The sequence below is a fragment of the Dasypus novemcinctus genome, chromosome 26, assembly GCF_030445035.2.
Source record: "Dasypus novemcinctus isolate mDasNov1 chromosome 26, mDasNov1.1.hap2, whole genome shotgun sequence".
Taxonomy (NCBI): Eukaryota; Metazoa; Chordata; class Mammalia; order Cingulata; family Dasypodidae; genus Dasypus; species Dasypus novemcinctus.
Genome location: NC_080698.1, coordinates 11021991 through 11043355, shown reverse-complemented (window position 1 = coordinate 11043355; position 21365 = coordinate 11021991). Strand labels below are relative to the sequence as shown.

General features: G+C 42.9%; 1 protein-coding gene across 1 annotated transcript in view; it reads right to left on the bottom strand.

The window, feature by feature from the left end:
• Positions 1-3521: 3521 nt before the first annotated feature.
• Positions 3522-21365, bottom strand: part of RBM5 (RNA binding motif protein 5) — a 28347-nt gene continuing 10503 nt past the window's right edge. Inside the window, exons 8-25 of the mRNA XM_004451841.5 lie at positions 20094-20154; positions 18972-19037; positions 18551-18711; positions 17266-17363; positions 16564-16651; positions 16318-16395; positions 16162-16234; positions 11997-12082; positions 11505-11589; positions 11199-11290; positions 8322-8483; positions 7738-7887; positions 7584-7655; positions 6791-6970; positions 6410-6484; positions 5254-5351; positions 5045-5174; positions 3522-4173 (exon numbers count right to left, since the gene is read on the bottom strand). Coding sequence (XP_004451898.1) covers positions 4048-4173; positions 5045-5174; positions 5254-5351; positions 6410-6484; positions 6791-6970; positions 7584-7655; positions 7738-7887; positions 8322-8483; positions 11199-11290; positions 11505-11589; positions 11997-12082; positions 16162-16234; positions 16318-16395; positions 16564-16651; positions 17266-17363; positions 18551-18711; positions 18972-19037; positions 20094-20154 — 1881 coding nt within the window. The 3' untranslated portion in view covers positions 3522-4047. The remainder of the gene's footprint in view (positions 4174-5044; positions 5175-5253; positions 5352-6409; positions 6485-6790; positions 6971-7583; positions 7656-7737; positions 7888-8321; positions 8484-11198; positions 11291-11504; positions 11590-11996; positions 12083-16161; positions 16235-16317; positions 16396-16563; positions 16652-17265; positions 17364-18550; positions 18712-18971; positions 19038-20093; positions 20155-21365) is intronic.

Genomic DNA, 21365 nt, shown 5'->3' with positions numbered 1-21365 from the left:
GCTGCCCCCCAGGATTTGGGCCTGCCCCTGCCCTATGTTGGACTTACCCATCTGGACTGAGTGTCCTCAGTGTCCTGGGCCTGGACTAAACCCACTCCTCACCCCTTATGCCAGGCTCCCACACCTGCAGGCCTCCTTGGACGTCCATGAATCATTTTCAAGTAGCTTCTGTCCAGTAGGGTTAGGGTGGTGGTAGTGGTGAGAACTGGGAGTCTGGCCTTAGTGTGCTTGGCTCCAAGGCATCTGTGATGTCAGGAGGGGCCAAGCTTCTGGGTCCCTTCTCTCTTGCTGCGGTGGCCTCCTCATCAGTGTTTAAAATTCACTCTTCCCTGGCTGCTCAGCTGTCTAATCTCTATGGTGCACCGGGGGAGAGCGGAGAAGAACATCCCTAGACCCTGCAGCCCTACCTGGCCCGTGTTCTCTTGCCCATGCACCTTCCTCTGGCTCCTCTTCCCAGTATCCTGTCACCTTCACTTTGTCTCGTGTTGTCTCTTTCTCTGCCTCTCCCTGTCATCTCTCCCAAGACTGTTGTGCCATCTCATGGCTGAACTCACCCCCACCCTGTCAGATCGTCCTGAGTGCATCCTGCCTGTGCTGGAGCTTGAGCCTGCACCAAGGGGCTGGTCTACACAGAATCCCTTTGGCCCACGGGCCAGCTGGGTAACCTCCAGCAACTGCTCTGGTTTGAGTCTCAGAGTCCTCTATAAACTGGGATGAAGGCAGTGCCGGGGACTAAGCAGGATGGAAGGGCCCTGCCCACCCCCACCCCCCTAGTCCCTCTCCAGTGGTGGAAGGCTCCTTCTGGCTAGTTGTGGCCATTTCCCAGTAGGGTTCTGACTTTTACCTGTGGGCACCCCCTGTCTCCACCTGGAAGCCCAGGACAAACTCCACTCCAATTCCCCCTGCAGGGCTGGAGAGATAGGCTGCAGGTCTGATATGGGCTCTGCCAATAGAGTAGTTCTGTGAGTCAATAATCATGCAGATGGGTGAAGGAAGCATGAGAGGCAGAAATGCATTTTATCGACCACAGAAACTGTTTACGTGGCTTAGAAATTACTAAGAGACAGAGCACCTATTGTGCACAGGGCAGGCTTGGTGCTATAGGGACAACTCCCCCTTCTAGTCATTGGGGATCCCCCAGGGTAGGGGACTGGCTGGGAGACTGCAGGGTCTGCAGACTCAGTACCCGGGCCTGCGTGGCTCCACTCACAGCCTTTGAGTCCTGAATTCCAGTCAGCTCTTCCTAGATCTCAGAGAAAGCTGGGAAGAGGGCCTGGGAACCTCCAGCACACCGGGTCTCCTACCAGAGGTCAGACAGATGATGGAGTGCCGCCACCTGGTGGCCACAAGCAACACAGCATCCTCCTTCAGAGTGGGTGTCCAGGGCGTGCTCCTGCCACACCCCACCTGTCCCTGAGGGTATTCATCCCTCCGGAATTAGGGTGGCTGGGATCCGGGTGCCCTTGAGACCCCCAGCCAGACTGTGCATGCCTGGGGAGCTTAGCTCAGGCCTGGCCACTCTACTGGGCTTTGAAACTTGTTTGATGCACGGCCATGACAGCTGCTCCTGGACGAACCTCAAAGCCCTGTCCATTGATTGCAGCTGCTGTCCGGGCAAGGGCAGGCTGGATGTGGGATCCCTGGAAGCTCCCTCTAGTTCAGCAAGAGCTCCTTCCAAGTTGGGGGTTTAGGTTTCCCTGATAGAGAGGTGTGTACTGCTTTTACACTAATGGTGGCCCTCTAAATAGGGCAAGGCAGGACACAGCACACTCATCCCTGAGCTCAAAGCTGGCATAGCCCCTGGTGGGATTCAGGGAGCAGGGGCATGTATGCCTGGGCCCTTGGAGCTTCAGCTTCAGGTACACAGAGGGTCAGAGCAACTCAGCACCCTCAGGATCTATTAAATATCGTCTTCTAGGAGGGCCCTGAGCCTAAGGCATGGCTTACCAAACTTCCAGAAATGGGGCCTTTAGTTTAGATGTGGGGTGAAATAGATGGTGATGAGGGTAGCACCATGTGAATGTGGTTAATCCCACTGAATAATATGCTTGGGAGTGACTGAGATGGGAAAGCTTATGTTTCATGTTTCTAGATGGGGCTATGCATAATGGTGACAGAGGTGGCTAAGGAGCAGCAGACTGGAAGCAGCAGAGGTGCCTTCAACTTCTCTGAGGCTTGCTCAAATCATTAAGGGCAGACACCAACTCTATGTCCACAGGAAAGCCTATGCTAGTACCAACATCAAACCCTGTGGTCCAGAAGCATGTTCACGGAGGCTCTGCATACCTGAGGGAAAGGCCCACTGTTGGCACCAAGCAGGACTGGATCAACTCAAGAGCCCTTCCTGGTGTGGGGAAGGGTCAATCGGAGGCTCAAGATGGCTGATGGAGGGCTGGCTCCACTACCATTGTTCAGTTGTGGCTATCCCAGGGAAGAGGTTCCCTTTGATGAGCTGGGTGTATGTAATTAAACACTCACCTGGAAGGGTCTCTCTGGCTGGCTGTCAGATGGGTCTAATTAGGCCACTGTAACTGCTGATCAGGTGTGAAGAGCACCAGCATCTCTGTTTCTACCAGGGCTCTGGAGGCAGGGCTGGTCTCCTCGCCCAGGGCTGCCAATCCTGAACACCATTCTCACCCCAGCTTTGGGGACTCTGGGCCTTCATTTGTGGGATTCCTATGGCTTAATCTGAGAAATCCTGGCTTTCCCTGGCAAAACTCTGTGATTAGGCTCAACCTCTCTGAAAGCCCCTCTGGAGCACTTTCCATACCAAATGTGTAAGGATCAGGCCTGCCTCAATAAGGACTTGAGAACATCCATAAAACCCAAGAAGCATTAAGAACAAGTTCTAGAGAACAATGCCACCCTACCTGATTGCATGCCAAGCCCATGGCACACCATCACCAACTCTTGCTGTCCCAGGAGCACCTTCTGAGCCCTAGCTTCCTGCTGTCAGGCATGGGCTTGTTGGCCAGTATTCCCCTACCTGGTGCTGGAGACAAGGATGGGATGATCCCATTTAGAATGGAAAACTGCAGTGTTCCCAGACACATCCTCAGTAGTTGTGATGAGAATACAGAAGGCAAGTGGCAAGCTGCAGGGGGAGAGAGACGGCCTCCTCGGATCCTTCACCCTAGTGGATGGTAGACCAGGTATCATCTGTGCCATGTCCAAAAGGAGGACGTTCTGCCCCACGCAGCTCTAACATCCCTACTCCCTGCATACCTGGAATAGTCCATGAAAACTCAAGAAACAGAACTGCTTTCACTCACTTTGGTCCTCAAGACAATGGGACAAAGTGCAGAAGTTGACTCAGTTATGGTTTTGAGTTTCCATGAAGGGCTTTAAAATATTTTAACAAATTCTTGAACTTTAAAATCTGAACATGGATGGTGGTGGCAAGGAAAATAGCACAAGATGCTATTTGCAAATAACTTTTGACTGATTTTATCACTAGGCTTAACTGGCTTTAATGTGCTTTACCCACCCACTCATCCAAGAATAAAGAGACATAGAGAACATTCATTTTTCAAGGCATTTCTTTTGTAAAGGAGCCAGATTTGGCAACTAGACTGAAAAATCTTCCAAAATTCTGTACAAATGTGTAATATACAAATATACACAAGGCATTTGCCAAGAAAAGACAGCACAACAAATAATAATAGAGGTGGCTTAGGTGTCAATACCACCTAGGGCATCTTAATACCCCCCAGGAATGTGAGGGGCTGATGGACAACAACACAGGTTGCACATGTAAAACATACTACATTACACTATATACACTAAAGTATAAAAGTCCCACTGTCCACTCTGGCCTGCTCACAAGCCGTCTGGCAGGAAATAATGTCATTCAACCAGACAACCCACAAAGAAGTCCCTTTAAGGTGTGTGGGAGAGCCTGGGGAAAAAAAGTGGTTCACCCTAAAGACAATTAACTGGCACAAAACATGCCCGTAAAGAAACAGGTGGTAGAGTGAATTCAGGAGATGGACCACTCCTTGTGTTCCTTGGAGCTTCTTGTCAGCTCTCTCATATATATGCAGAGTCTCACTCCATCTCAGTGAATCGGGCAAACATGGCTTTCCGGACAGCATCCTTGTAGGAATCGGCACCTGACAACCCATATGCGCTGCCTTTGGCCCCTAGGCCAGCTCCTTTTAGCCGGACTTGAGCCTGGGGAACAAAAAGGCTGTCAGCAGCTAGTAGGCTGGGTGCAAAATGCTCCCACTCCCTCTCATCAAGCCCACTCCTTACTGAACAGGATCACCCACCAGGAGAAAAGAGACAGGAAGTTTTATATGAAGATAAGGATTTCTAAAACAGGCACCTGGAGCAAGGTTAAGGACTGAAAAGAACAAGATGGGCTAAGACAGGAAGATGAAGCCACCCCCCCCGCCCCAATTCCTGCTCAGCAAGCATCCACGCAACACTGGACGGAAGCCCAGGGGAGGCCTGGTAATTACAGGCACAGATCACAGGCACTTGCCAGAACAGCCTAATGTCAGCAGAACCTGCCTGCACAGTATAAACATGATGGTAAAGGTCTGACCTAAGCTGTGTTGCCAGGATGGAGTGGGAGCAATTACTGGAAGAGCTATCATCTAAAAGGTCAGTGGGGACCTCTACTCTTAGGATCATGTCTAGATTGGGGTTCTAACCAACAATGGGATTTCTTACTGTGGAAGAAAATCCTAATTTTTAATATGTTCTTTTTTATAATCAAAATCACTTAAACCATAGTACCTTTCATTAAATCCAATTTATGCTACTTTGGGTTTAAGTTAGAATTAAGTAAGCACTCTCAGTGACGAAATCTGTTTATAACAAAGTAAACAGAAATACAGTCTTTAGGAAAAAGTGGCTGAATTTGACCAGATATTAGGGGTGCAGGGAACAAGAAGTCCACTCAATGGTATCACCTGGCGGCCCCTTTGTGTAAGGTAAAGCTGCTCTTGGGTTATGGGTGCTATGGGTAGTTTACTGCATGGAATCCTCAAACAAGCCTGTAAGTCTGGTACTGCTGAAGTCCTACCCCACTGCTTACCTCAATGGGGGCTGTGATACCTTGACACTTCCTTCCCAAACCCGAGCCTTCTCGCCAGCCCATGGCCTGCAGCATCTTGTTGCCAATGTTACTATGGTCAATGCCATCTTTGGTGGGCTGCTCGTAATTCCTGCCCATGGCAAACACACAGTTACTTAAAAATAGCCAGAGACCTAGGTAACAAACTTGAAAAAGAACACATCACATACACAGTGCCAGCATCAAACTGCTTCTTGCGCTTGGGCTCTGGAGGTTCTGGAATGCCATATTTCTCCCGTCTTTCTGCAGCTCGATCTCGGTATTTCATCTATGTGGAAGGACAAACAATGCTAGAAAGAACAAACACTGCTAGAAATAGGTACAAACTTCAATTTTTAATGGTCTAATACACGTTTACTTCAAAACTATGGCCTCAAGTATTTTTAAAATACGGAACTTGACTTTTTAGATTGGTGTGAAATATCAGATTCCGTGGTTTCCCTTGTTGCACTTAATCATATATAAAACGTCATCTGTAGAGGGAGAAAGTGGATCCTGGAACAGAACTATTTTTTCAACAAGCAGTTTTGATTAGTGAGCCACCAATTGTCAAGCTCTTTGCCCAGTGAGCGGGGCTGTGTGTACAGCCTGCCAAAGTCCTAAAGGAAAAGGAAGACAGAGATGCCCACTCCTTTCAGCATTTGGATAGTCACACATGTTCAGCAGTCCTTGGGGAGCTGGTACTGTAAACAGTGAAAAAAAAAAAGGAAGGCAGAAGTCCTAACTACAGATACCTCAGAATTACCTCAGGATGGGAAATTCCAAGTTAATTTGCCCACTTTTTTCCTAACCCAGAATGCCTCTATTTCATTTAAAACTCTACCTGCCTGGCCCTCAACCTGCCTCATTAACCACCAGCACTGCCTGCCTGCCCATTACTGGCTTCACAGATTTCTCCTGCCTTTTCCACCAGCCTCCCCATCATTCTCAGCCTTCCCTGCCCACCCTTTCCTTCTATTTCATCTGAGATATATCTCAGTCCCGTGGGCCTAATTTGAAGCCTCCATCACCACCCATGAAGGCTGCCCTAGCCAGCCCAGGCCAAGCCAGCCCAGAGCCCTTGCTCCTTATTAAAATCCAGTGTACTTCATTACTGAGTATTTGGCATTCAGGATCTGTAAGCTGTCTTGAGGGTGTGCTTCTGCTCATGAAGGGACAGTGTGGGGCTCACAAAGCACATATAATATGTAGTCCAGTCTACAATAAACTACAACGGCCAGAATATAAGTGTTTAACAAATCCCTACCCCTGGGACCTGGAATTAAATGAGCTAATGGTCAGATATCCCAAGATACTCTTCCTAAGGGTGCAATGTCCCACACTCACCTCTCTCTCTCTCAGCTCCAATGCTTCTAGCTCCTGCTCGCTCAGCCTGGATCGTCGGTATATGTCCATGTTTTGCTACTCAAAGAGATTTTATAGAACTAGTAAGAACTGAGACCATCCTAATTTGAAATGTTATAATAAAATGAACAATATCTAAGGTATTTTAAGAGCCAAAGCCTGATTCAATACACTATGACATGAAAACTAGAGCCTGATACGTGTGGAGCTGCCATATTCCTTTCCACTTTAATAAGGAACAGCTTTCTAAAAGGTAATCACTGAACAGTAGGTATTACTGAACATTCAACATGATCAGGGCACTCACATCTGTCTTGCTGTTCCCCCTCCCCACTTCAGATCAGCTTAGAGAAGCACAGCAACCTTGTGTAGGTCCGAGAGCTGCTGGTGTCTGATCAGGGCATCTCTGTTTGGGAACTGGCGCCGGCAGAGCAGGCAGGCCATCTTCTTCCAGTCAGCCAGTTTCTCTTCCTCACTCTCAAGTCTCTCCACCAGCTCTTCCTCATTGTCACTGTCACCACTGTAAGCAGCAACCAGACCCCTCTGGTGATAAAAGGGGGAAGGTCATTGGAAATGAGAAGACAGTGATGACTATGTATCTGGATAATGGAACACCTCCATCAAGTTGTGAGAGAAGCCTCATTCCTCTCATACTTCAGAAGTGAATCACATTTCATTGTAACTGTATGGATCAGTCAGGTCTTCCAGTGCTGGGCCTGATAGCCTCCCAGTACCAATCCTCTTGAGGCCCAAAAAATGCATTCTTGGATGTCTGTTTTTAAACCACTGGCTACTTAAGAAAACCCCACAAAAAAAGATCAGAGTAATGGTTCAATCAGACCAGTACCTACCAAGTAAAATAAGCTTTTCTGTCTTAATTTCTTCCCAGACCATTAAACTCTCTATTCACAGATGCAATGAAACTCAATTAACTGAGCTTCAGAATTTAGCTGCATTCATTGTTCCTTCTCACATTCTCTCATGCATGGAAAACCCCCAAACATGGATTCTGTGAGCAGAAACTGCTCCAAATACCCACCAACAGTGAATGCATCCAGTTTTAAGTAGGAATCACATTAGCCAGCATGCAGATGAGAACCAAAGTGAGCAACAAACCAAAAATACAATCTTTAAAACATTGGTGGTATTTCCTTACTTTGAGGGGATTCTCCTCATCTCCATTTCGCACCAATTCTGGGATGAGTTGCTGCCTTTCAGCTAAGGCTCCCTGAGAAAAAGAGAATAAGCCATAAACCTCAAGTTTTATTTCAGTTCCCATTTTGAAATACGGCCATTCCTGCTACTGTTACCTTCTTCTCAAAGAGAGCAAAGCCAGCATCTGCTGCAGCAGATTCTCTCCTTTCTTCTTCCCTCAAGGAATTTACAGGTTGAAAGCTATTTTTAAAATTTTCTTTCTGCTTGTTTAAACTCTTAGCCCAGCGTTCCATGTCTTTGGCGATCTAATGTCAAACAAAAACCACCACCACCAAAAAAATATTTAGGCAGAAGAATTTAAAAACACCTACTCCTCTGTGCCATGACAATGAGCTATTAAAGATCTTATCTCAATCACATGCCCTATAATAAAACCCCTTTTGCTCTTTTCTACCTACAAATATTTCCATGAGATGCTATCCTATACACAGCCTAGTTGTTAATGAGTACTGCTCAAAAGCCTTCTGGATTTCCAGGTATCTGTTTGAGGCAAAACTGAGACAATATAAAGCAGTACTAAAAACTATAAAATGCTCAAAGAACTTAATGTAAATAAAACAGGTGCCCCAGGTTTTAAGAATCCAAATAAAACTGAGTATAAATGCCACAACCCAAAGACTAAAACTTAAGCCCAATACCCTAAGGAGGGAAATACTGGTCCCCTGGTCAGGATTCTTACCTGCTGGGCTGTTTTGCTCTTGGGTTTCTCCTTCTTTTCCTTTCCCTCTTTTGCAGGAGGTAGTCCTGCCTGCTGGTGAGAGCTAGAGTCTGCAGCAGGCACATAGGTCTCCTTCTCTCCATCCCAGTAAAGGTATTGCTGGGTTAAGGAATTGTAGTAGTACTAGGAAAAAAAAGCAATTTCTGCAATGTCTAACTATTAACTTACAGAAATAGTTTATCAAAAGAGTACATGGTTGGCAACGGACTTGGCCCAGTGGTTAGGGCATTCCTCTACCACATGGGAGGTCCGCAGTTCAAACCCCGGGCCTCCTTGACCTGTGTGGAGCTGGCCCATGCGCAATGCTGATGAGCGCAAGGAGTGCCCTGCCATGCAGGGGTGTCCCCTGTGTAGGAGAGCCCCACGCGCAAGGAGTGCGCCCTGTAAGGAGAGCTGCCCAGCGCAAAAGAAAGTGCAGCTTAACCAGGAATGGTGCCACACACACGTAGAGATGATGCAGCAAGATGACGCAGCAAGATGATGCAACAAAAAGAAATACAGATTCCTGTGCCGCTGACAACACCAGAAGCGGACAAAGAAGACGCAGCAAACAGACACAGAACAGACAACCGGGGTGGGGGGGAAGGGGAGAGAAAGAAAGAAAGAAAGAAAAATCTCAAAAAAAAAAAAAAAAAGAATACATGGTTAAACACACAAATGTTGTGGATCACTAATATTTCTAGCTCAAAGAGAACCTCTTAAATGTAGGTGGGGATGATGAACGAAAGCAGAATGGTTTCCTCTCAAGAGCCTAGTTCCCAGGAATTTAATGGGTAGGCCTAGAGAGTGCTCAAAGAACAACATGTCTCATTCTTTTCCATAGACAGACGATTTACACTAAGCAGGTGGACAGAAAGGTAGTTCAGAGGTAGGTTCAAATCATACATCCTGGGAAGCAAACTTGGCCCAATGGATAGGGCATCCACCTACCACATGGCAGGTCCGCAGTTCAAACCCCTGGGTCTCCTTGACCTGTGTGGAGCTGTCCCATGTGCAGTGCTGATGTGTGCCAAGGAGTGCCGTGCCACGTAGGGGTGTCCCCCGCGTAGGGGAGCCCCATGCACAAGGAGTGTGCCCTATAAGGAAAGCTGCCCAGCGTGAAAGAAAGTGCAGCCTGCCAAAGAATGGCGCTGCACACAGAGAGCTGACACAACAAGATGACACAACAAAGAGAGACAGATTCCCGGTGCCGCTGATAAGGATAGAAGCGGTCGCAGAAGAACACACAGCAAATGGAAACAGAGAGCAGACAACTGGGGGTGGGGAGGGAAGGAGGAAAAAAAAACCATACATAACACCAGGCTGACCGTGTCCCTTTGGACATCCAGATACTCAAACACAGGGTTGCAAATGCTAGCTCGGGAGCGAGAAAGGAAGTAATGGTGAAGGAACTCGATCTGAAGCATGTGGAAGGAACATCAATAGAGGGAAGGTGGTACCTATTCTCTCCTCTTCTTTTATTCCCCAGTTACTCACTCTACCTGCTGAACAGTTACCCAGGAGAGAGGTCAATCTATTATGTCCCTTGTGGAGCAAGTGATATAGGTAATAGATTAGATACATTGCTGGAAAATGGCCAGACTTTATAAGCAAGAGGAGTGCAAGAATTGTACAGAGGCTCAGCCTGTTCAGGCAGGTCACACACAGCTTGACACTTCGTTCTCTCAGAAACCACAAGCTACCAGCAGAGACCTGGCAGCTATAAATTCCAAGTTCCTGTTAAAAATGCTTATTTTACGATTCTATATATATGCAGTTTCTGGTCATAAATATTTATTTATGGAGTGTTAAAGTAGTTGCTTTTACTCTCCTAAAGTTATATACATCATCAAAAATAAATCACTTCACAGATCTCTATATTTTATCTTCTTGAATAGAGGAATGCTAAGTAAAAGAAGCCAGATGCAAAAGGCCACATATCATATGGTTCCATTTTTATGACATGTCCAGAATAGGAAAATCCATAAAGCCAGAAAGATTAGTTGTTGTCAGGGGCTGGGGATAGGGGAGAATGGGGAGTGACTGCTTAATGGGTATGGGTTTCTTTTTGGAGTACTGAAAATGCTCTAGTGGCGGTAGTTGTAAAACATTATGAATACACTAAAAACTACTGACTTCCACATTTTAAAATGGTGAATTTTGTGAATATATCCCCCCCCACAACAAACAAACAAAAAACCAAAAAAAAAAAAAAAAAAAAAAAACACATAGGGAGAAAAATCACAAATTAAAAAACTTCTATCAGGAGCTGGTGTAGCTCCGCAGTTGAGCACTTGCTTTCCACATAGGAGGTCCTGGGTTCAATCCCTGGCCCTGGAAACTAGGAAAAAAAAAAGAAAAAGCCCAACAAAAACCTTCTATGTCTTTACATAAAGGTTAATGTATAAATTTTAGCTTGACAAAATAATCAGAATAGTGGTTACTGAAGTCAGAATAGCAGTTATTGAAATGAATGGAGAGTACTGACCGTCAAGGGTCATGAAGGAACTTTTGGATGTGCTGGGAATATTCTCTCTATATACCTGAGTGGTGGTTACACACATTTCAAGAGCTGCACACTTGAGTTTTGTGCAGTTTTCTGTATATATACATTATAACTCAAAAACAGTTTTTTTTTTAAACTCTAAAATTAAACTTTAAATCTTATAGCAAAAACTATATCTCGGTGGTTTTAAAAAAGTTAAAACTAAACTGGGTGACATAAGAAAGTGGAACCAAATAGAAAGTGCTCAGCACCACCTGCTCCTTTGCAGGGAATACTTAGTTTCATGCCTCATAAAAGGACTAAATGGAGCAGATATTTCTAGTAAAATCAAGGGAAAAAAACAGTGCATTTACCTGTGAGTTGGGGTCATAGTAGAGTCCTGTTGTTGGATCATAATAATATCCTGAAGACTCATCGTACTGGTAGGTGGATGTGTCAGGCACTGCTGCAAAAACAAAATTTACCATACAGTTATACCAGGTAAGAAACTGACTTTACATCAAATTCTAAGTCACTAAGATGTAGCAGGTCTTCACATTCATCTTTCTCTCATCCCCAAATATCCCTCTGGCACCCACAAAGGGAGAGGAACTTATATTAAAACAAAGACCACAACTAGGACCTTCCAACTGTTAACAGCCCCATGAGGTTTGGCTTACCATATTTGGTACCAGGAACTACACCAGTGGGGGAAGCAGCTGGGGCCTGTGTACTTGTGCTAGTGCTAGGCTGTGCTTCCTCAGTCTGGAAAGAACAGCAGCTTCAATATAATTTCAACCGTAAAGCCTCTTAAGAGAAAACTAAATCACTGCAATTATCCAGGAGGAAGGGTTCCCCTGACAGACACTGTAGCAATGGCCTAAAGTAATCCGTGAGCAAAAAATCATGCTGACAACTTTTTTCCTAAACATCAAGTCAAAGCACGCAGAAAGTATAAATAGATTCTGTTTGGAATCTTCTATTTAAGACATACATACACACATAAATAAAATTACTGATCTAATACTACTAGACATACAGGGAAATAACGTTGGAATATACGTACTATTCAATCCTGGCTTATAAAGCAGAAAAGGGTAACACTTGTACAGCAAAACAAAACAAAATTTCCCCAACAGTCATTAGTTCTATGTTTAGGATGACAGAATTACCGGAGAGCTGGGTGGATTGGAGGTTTGATTATACAGCTGGGGACTCTGGGACACTACAGCGGCTGAGGTGGTGGTCACTGCTGTGCCTGAGAGAAAACAGAGAGGTTAGGGGGAGCCAGGGCACTGAACTTCAAGGCAAACATTTCTATCTATAATGCCCAATCTAACCTTCTGGGTCTATGTCTGTTCTTAATACAATTTATCATGAAGTATTATTTCTTTTTAGGCCGGTAAAAAGAATTTACTGGGAAATGGGGGAAAAGAACAGAGCTTGCTGAGAAATGGGAGAAAAGGACGGAAATACACACTGAGTTTTGATGTGGGCTCCTCTAAGTAGAGAGAGCCTGCCATTAAGTACTTTTGAACCTACTTTCATTTTCTTATCCTATTAGAATGTGACCTGCTAAGTTAATGATTCTATGCCTCAGTGACCTAAATATAAGAGCTAAAACTCTGGTACCCACAAATTAAAAACTTTTATGCATCAAAGGATATTACCAAGAAAGTGAAGAAACAATCAACAAAATGGGAGAAAATATTTAGATTATCATATATCTGGTAAGGGTTTGATATCCAGAATATATAAAGAACTCCTACAAACCCAAAACAAAAAGTCCAACCACACAAGTAAAAAATGGGCAAAGGGCCAAAAAAAAAAAAAAAAAAAAAAAAAAGGCAAAGGACTTTTTGAATAGACATTTCTCCAAAGATACATGAATGGCCAATAAGCCGTTAAGCACTAGGGAAATACTCAATACTGTTAGCCATTAGGGAAATGCAAATCAAAGCCACAGTGAGATACCACTTCACACCCAATAGGTTAGCTGTTATTTTAAAAAAAATCAGAAAATAACAAGTGTTGGCAAGGTGGAATTCTCCTTTGTACATTGCTGGTGGGAATGCAAAACAGTGCAGCTATTGTGCAAAGCATTTTAGTAGTTCCCCAAAGTTATAGAATTACCATATTCCACTTCTGGGTATATACCCAAAAGAACTCAAAGCAGGGATCCAGATACTTGTATGCCAATGTTCATATGCATTATTCACAATAAGCCAAAAGGTTAAAACAACCCAGTGTCCATCATCAGATGAATGGATAAACAAAATGTGGTATATCCATACAACAGATTCAGCTTTAAAAAGGAATGGGGTTCTGATACATACTACAATATGAACCTTTATAACATTATGTTAAATGAAATTAGCTAAAAACAAAAGAACAAATACTGTATGATTCTACTCATGTGATGTTTCTAGAAGAGGAAAATTCATAAAGACTGAAAGAATAGTGGTGACCAGAGACTGGGAAAAGGGGAGAACGGGAGTTATTACTTAAGTGGTACAGTTTCTGTATGGATGATGAAAATGTTCTGGAAATACGTAATGGTGATGGTTATACAACACTGTGAATGTATTTAATGCTACTGAATTGTAAACTCAAAAACGGTTAAAATGGGAAAGTTTGTCATATACATTTTATCACAATATATATATATTTTAAACAAAGTAAAGGATTTTGTATGATATACTGGGTCTGCATTGGGGTTGAGGGAAGACTTAAATGTAAGGCTTTTAGAATTCTAAAATAAAAACTAAACCCAAAGGAGCCAGCCTGATCAAGATGGTGCCCTGAGAAGCTTTAGGGATCCACCTCAACAAAAGCTTTGAACAACTAGCAAGAACTGATGGAAACATCTTTCTCAATGCTCCAGAAAAAGTTAAAGGATTGCAGAAACACGGTGAATGCCAAATCATGAAAAAGACCATGTAGAGCTATATATCTCCTGGTGCCCTGGCTAGCCCCATACCTACCCCTTCACTGGCTGGGTGCAGCTAGCTGTGCTTTTAGTGCAGATCCCTGATCATAGTTCCTTAAGGGAGCAAAGTAACCCATGTGCACATTTTGTACTAGTAACATGCATACCTGGCCTGTCTGGTGACAACTTGCTATAATACAACTTGCCCTGCATACAGAAGGCAGCTCATAGCGCAATCCTTCAGAATGTTGTGGCAGAGCAGTCATCTAGTCATGCTTGCTGCCTGGGGTAATGGATTGCTAGCTGTAGGGCATACAGTGCAGTGCCTAGGACTGTGAAGAAACTGTTTCCTAGGGAAGAGGGGATATTTGTAACCATGTAAATGGGAAAATTTCTAGGGCCACAAGCACATGCCCAAGACACATGAGCAGAAGGGATCAGGGATGTACTTCCATGTTTTGGCCTGGAGCTATTCTCTAAACTCATTGTATATTTAAGCTCTGAAAGACAGCACTTGCACAGGTCAATCTATGAAGACTGGGAAAGGTTTTTTTCTTTCTTCTTTTACTGCAGATTGGAACTCGCAGAAGAAAGAATCAGAGAGAACTTGAAGATAGAAATTGAAATCATCCAGTGTGAGGAGCAGAAAGAAGAAAACTGACCAGAGCCTGTGGGATACTTTCAAGTGGACCCATATATGCATTGTAGGAACCCCAGGAGAAGAGATTAAGAAGGAGAGAGAATATTCAAAGAAATAATGGCTGAAAACTTCCCAAATTTAACGAAAGCCATGAATATACACAACTGAGATGCTCAACAAATTCCAAACAGGTTATGCCCAAATAGCCCTACATAGCATCACGTTATAATTAAACGGTTAAATTGCAAAGGTAAAGAGAGAATTCTGAAAGCTTCTGAAGAGAAGAAATGTGTTACATACAAGGGAGCCTCAATGAAATTAAGTGCCTATTTCTCATCAGAAACCATGAAGGCAAGAAGGTAGTAGCAACTCATATTTAAAGAACACTACACAATTGACTAGGCTAGCCAAATGAAGAACTAATTGATCTCTAGTAATACTGACGTGGGTAAATATAAATTCCAATACTACTGTATTTTTTATTTGTAACTCCACTTTCTACTTCTTACAGGATCTAAAAAGCAAAAGCATAAAATATGATAACTCAATAGTTTTGGATTCATAATGTATAAACATGTAATTTGTGACAAGAGGTATACAAAGGTGGGGGAAGAGAAGGGTAGAGGAACATAGTTTATTATGCTATTGATGTTAAGTTGGTATGAAAGCAAACAAGACTGCTATGGATTTACGATGTTCACTTTATGCCTCATGGTAACCACAAAAAAAATATCAGAGAATATGCAAACTCAAAAGAGACAAAAAGTACAGTACAGCTTACGAGGGGTGGGGGACAGAGGAAAGGGGAGTTAATGCAAAATGAGTGTAGGGTTTCTGTTTGGGGTGAAGGGAAAGTTCAATCAATGGATGGATGGCATGAGGGTATTGCATTATTGAGAATGTGATTAATTCCACTAAATGGTATATGCTTGGGAGGGGTTGGGATGGGAAGACTTATTTGTACATGTATTTTCACAATTAAAAAAAAAAGAAAGAGCAACTAAAGAGACAATGACGATTAAATGCAATATATGATACTGGATGGGATCTATGAATAGAGAAAAGGCCCAAAAGAACATTACCAAAAAAACCCAAACAACAGTACTGGGATAGAAGAATAAATCAGAACACAGAATGTAAGCTTTACATCAAAGCTAAATTTCTTGAACTTGGTAAATGCATTTAAAGTGATTATCTAAGTGACTATCTTTGCTCACAGGAAACGTATCTGGCAGTATTATATATTCGAAGAGTATGATGTATGCAACCTGCTTGCAAACATTCACAAAATAAAGAGGTAGGTAGATGATAGAATGATATGGCAAAGGTGGCAAAATGTTAAAATTGGTGGATCTGGGAGGTTGTGGGGATATGCTCTATATGGACTTTATATTTTGAAACTATACTGTAAAACTGAATTTACTTCAAAACAAAAATTAAAAAAAAAAAAAAAAAAGCAGAAGCTTCTTAAAGCCACCCTTCTGACTGAACCCATGTGGGTACCCACAATTCCTAACAACACAGAGAGGGAAAATACAGAGTTGAATAAAATACCAGGAATGAAAACACATCGCAGCATGGTCTCAAGGAGGTTGTGTCCCCCCTCTTGATGTACAAGGCCAATCAAAATACATGGTAACAACTCTGAATGTGCCTTCCACATCCTTTCAGAGAAATGAACTTACAGTTTTTGGTTTAGAACATCGAGTCCTATCTCCTCAACTGTAGTTGCTTAAACAAAATATAAAAGAGAGATGAAGTTTACTACCTGATGCAGATGATGCATCAGATTCCAATCCTCCAGCTTGTTGCTGATAAAACTGCTGGTAGTCCTGTGAGTACTAAAGAAAAGTCCACCGTTAAAGCTGCTATTCTCAAACATGCTCTGGAGACTACAAGTTGGATAGTGACTGAGTGTACCTACCTGAGCATACTGGGAATAGCCATCTTGGCCTGGCTGCAGGTAACTATAGTCAACACTGCCTCCTTCACCACTTTGAGACTACAAATGCCAAGAGAAAAGGAAACAAACTTAGTGGACATCAATGAAAAAGTTAGGAAGTATTCCCTAAATGACTCTGGAGAGCTTCTAAGACATAAGCACCACAGGAGAGGTGAATGTGGGCAACACCACCACAACTATCTTGAGTCAAAAGATCCTCTATCTTACCTGGGTGGATGACCACTGAGCAGCAGCAATGGCTGTACTAGCCACAGAGAAGGCGCTGACCCGGTTACCATCTGGGAGGACCAAGTCTCTAAAACCACAAAGACCCAATCACATGATTCTATCCAGAGCACCCTCTTTCAGTGCCCCCACACTGCCAAGGAAACTGATTTACCCCAGCCTTTGTTGGGAGATCTCAAATGCAAGAGTGGGGAGGTGCTCTCCATAGGCAAATTCCTTGGTGGTCAAGTGCCCCTGCAGTGTTCCTTTCCTACTTCATACCCTGCCATTTAATAAGGCATCTAATGGTGAATGAACAATGATACCAGAAAAGGCAAAATTTATAGTGCTAGAGTAAAATACTACATACACGAAGACATTAGCGTGCTGCTCTAGAAAGAAAGCATTATTTCCGAATGGGTTTGCACTATACTACAGAAGCTTGCATAGCACATATTCTCAATCCATTTGCCATGCTTGTCTTTGTCCTGCTCTGAAGTTTTCTGGCAACCATCAACTAGTTACAGAGGACAGGTGGGAATAAGGTCTAAGAGAAGAAAAACATAGCCTTCTGAGCCTTAGCAACCAAGGAGGATCGTCTCAGTGATCCTCACTGTAGAGAGCATAGACTTGTACACTTAGCAAAGCATCCCTGGATAAGTATGCAGATGTGGCAGGTTGAAATAAGACAATAAAGCCACTTACTTTCTGGCACTTTTTGCAAAATCAACCCCAATAGTTTTGCCATCAATTTTCAAAGGAGGATGAAGACTCTGCAATATCTGAAGCAGCTGAGAAGCATCCTGCAGGAGAAGGTGAAGAAAAAAAAAACAAGTCATGCAATTAAAAATCTCTCCCTGGGAGTGGATGTGGCTCAAGCAATTAACCACCTGCTTCCCACATGGGAAGTCCCAAGTTCGGTTCCTCCAAAACACAAAAACAAAAAAAACCAAGCAAACAAATGGAAAAAACAACTCTGGGGAGCTGATGTGGCTCAGTGGTTGAGTATCAGCTTGCTTCCCAAGTACGAGGTTCTGGGTTTGATCCTTGGCTCTGGTAGTTTAAAAACAAAAAGCAAAAAACCTCCCTACCACTTAACTCCATTGAGTGAAAAAGAACTTTCTACTACAAAAAAAGAGGGAGCAATGATTTGTTATTGTATTTGCAAATACGAAACCTTGTGAAAAGAAATACTTCCCTGTCCTCTAAGATGAGAAGACATTACACAGTATTATTAAAGGAATAAATGATAAAATAATCTATAACAAAACATGTAGAAAGACTAAACTGCGGCTCAAACTTCAGTTCTGACAGTTTCCTACAGGTACACTAATTATTTCAACTGCTTAATGGTCCTGTAATTTAACACTGCAATAACGACTACAATGCAATGTTTAACCTTGGGCCCCAGAAATCTCCTCATACATAGTATCACAATTAGATTAACCATATTTGCCTCGTAAAGTCCCCCGCCTTTTATAAAGATTTATTTCTATTTATCCACCCCTCGCCCCAGTCTACTCTCTGTGTCCATTCACTATGTGTTCTTCTGTGTCCGCTTCCATTTTTGTCAGGCAGCACCAGGAATTTGTGCCTCTCTTTGCAGCTCTCCGTGTATGCAGCACCATTTTTGGGTGGGCTGCGCTTTTTGCACGGGGCAGTTCTCATCGAACCCTGGATCCCCTATATGGTAGATGGACGCTCTATCAGTTAAGCCACATCTTCTGCTTTCCCTCGTTTTTTTTTTTTTTTTTTTGGAGGTACTGGGTATTGAACCCAGGACCTTGTACATGGGAAACAGGTACTCAACCACTGAGCCACCACACTCCCCAATGAGAGCTGGCCTCTTCATTTGTTTGCTTGCTTGTTTTTAGGAGGTACTGGGGATTAAATCTGGGACCTCACAAATGGGAAGGAGGCGCTCGAGCACTTGAGCTACATCTGTTCCCCTCACTTATTTAAAAAATTAAAGATTTAAACAGGACCTCACCATTGCAGAAGACAGTTGCACAAACGCGAAGCCTCTGTTTTGCTGGGTCTGTTTGTCTTTTATGAGGCGAATGTTATTGACAGCTAAGGATGCATAGGGAGACAGCGCCGTCATGATGGAATCCACCACGGTGTGCGGGGCTATGTTCCGAAGAATGATCGCTGGGGGTGAATGAGACAAATGATATATAAACGTTCCTACCATCGATGATTTTCAAGGCAGGTTCAGTTACAAACCAAAAAATCCATTCTGGGAGGTTCTTAGTATACCTTTCACCCTGACATGGAGAAGAATCTAAAAAGCAATTTTTATGGAACAACCTGAAGCAGCTACTGCTCAATAAAAAAAGGTTAAGAGAACAAAAACTTTCAGATGAAGTCAACTTCTAACACAAAGGCCGCAAGATTACACTTGAACTTACTGTCACAGTAGTAATCCACAGACTGAACTGATTCTGTGGTTCCAGGGGGCACTTCCTGTTCTGAGTCTATTGAGAAGAAAAGGGGAAACTCAGTAATTGAGAACACACACAAAATCAATGTATTTCTGCTTAAGAAATACATTAAAACCTTCTAAAAGTTTTCACTTTTAAGTACCTTTAGCAGTTTGTTTTTCATGCATTTGTGGCTACAGTAAAACCTCATTTTTTTTTTTTTAAAAGAGATAGTGGGGATTGAACTCAGGACCTCATACATGGGAAGCAGGTGCTCAACACTGAGCTACATCAGCTTCCCTAAGTTGATTTTTTAAATGTTTTGCTTACTGTATGTTTTTGTGTTTTCAGGAGGCACTGGAAACCTAACCTGGGTCCTCCCATGTGGAGGTGGGTGCTCAACCACTTGAGCCACATCTGTACCCCCTCATTAATTTTAATATGGTTAAAGTGGAATGCAAAAAATGGCAGGATGCTATTCTTTTTTTTTTTTTTTTAAGTATGTTACTCTTGCACCAAAGAAAAACAAGTGCAGTTGAGGAAAGCAAACTTAATTATGGAAAGTTAAAGAATTCTTTGTGCTCTCACAAACATTATAAACATCTAGTTACTTTAAAGTAAAGGTTTTAAGGAAAATGCTACTTAGGAAGTCTTAGTTAAATGCCCTACAATCTATATTTTTCTTTAAGTTCACAGACAACAGCTCAATTAGTTTTATTTTAATTAGAGCAGTTTTAGGTTTACAGAAAAATCACGCAAAAAGCCAGATTTCCCATATACTCCTTTCTATCACACAGTTTTCACTATTAACATTTTATATTAGTGCGGTAGCTTTGCTACAATTGATGAAACATTATTATTATTATACTATTAACTACAGCCTGTAGTTTACATCATGTTTCATTTTTTTTGTTATACAGTTCTATGGCTATTTTTTTTTTCTTTCTGGTAACTTACACAATCTAAAATTTCCCATTTAACAATTTCCCAAATAACAATTCAGTGGTGTTGATTACATTCACAAAATTGTTCCTCCATTACCATAATCCATTGCCAGCACCAATTAGTCAGGTTTTAATGCATATTCTAAACAGGTGAATCCAGGCTTACCAAACTTGTCAGCTCCACATCGGAAGCATTTTAGTCTTTTCCTGAAGTTGTTAAGGCAGCACTGAAAAAAGAAGTTTCACGTTAGCCAGGCTTTCTAGTACCAATGTGGGTTACGGCAATGGGGCCAATGATAAATCCCAATAATCAACAAGAAAAAAGCAGAAACCAACATCATGTATCCAAGACAAAGGTGCATAACCAAAAAGTTGGAAAGTTACACAACGTGAATTCCTCAAGAAAAAAATCTTCAGGTGTTAAGTGTTTGAGAATTCTACTTTTTATTCAAGTTGATAAAAGTTTTATTTCGTTCAAAAATCCTACACCAGGGAAGCGGACTTGGCCCAATGGATAGGGCATCCGCCTACCACATGGCAGTTACGCGGTTCAAGCCCTGGGCCTCCTTGACCTGTATGGAGCCGGCCCATGCGCAGTGCTGATGCGTGCAAGGAGTGCCGTGCTATGCAGGGGTGTTCCCCATGTAGGGGAGCCCCACCCACAAGGAGTGCGCCCTATAAGGAGAGCCGCCCAGCATGAAAGGAAGTGCAGCCTGCCCAAGAATGGCGCCACACACACACAGAGCTGACACAACAAAATGACGCAACGAAGAGAGACAGATTCCCAGTGCCACTGGTAAGGATTAAAGCGGTCACAGAAGAACACACAGTGAATGGACACAGAGAGAAGACAACTGGGGGAGGGGAGAGAAATAAAAAACAAATCTTAAAAAAAAAAATCCTACAGCAAGTCACTGGCAAAGCACTACCTTATATCAGAATACTTTATAGACCATTCTATATACACAAACATTATGTGATGCAAACACTGTCCAGTCCCCTACTGGACAGGGGGCACATGCAAAACAAAGAGTGTGAGTACTCTAAATGTCAGTGTCAACACCTAAGTTCAAAACGATGCATTGGTGACATGACCATAACAGACCATACATAACTTAAGCAGGTCACAAGGATTTTTGTCAATGCAGTTAAGAAACTATGCCCAAAATGAGAGTTCTAAAGTTTAAGAAACAGTAAAGTGAAATGAACTTAAAATCTTAACTGAAACACTGAGCTTAGAATCTGTATCTTAACAAAATGAAATCTTTACTGTTCTGGGAGAATCTGTCTTCTAATACCAGCATAAGAGAACCAATCAAAGTCACAAAGTATGAAAATCACCTTATGATAAAAACTGGTGACTATGTACTTATTAGTCTTGTTTGGATCACGAAACAAATAAATAAAACCCTGAAGGAGTTTTACCTCTTTAAGAAAG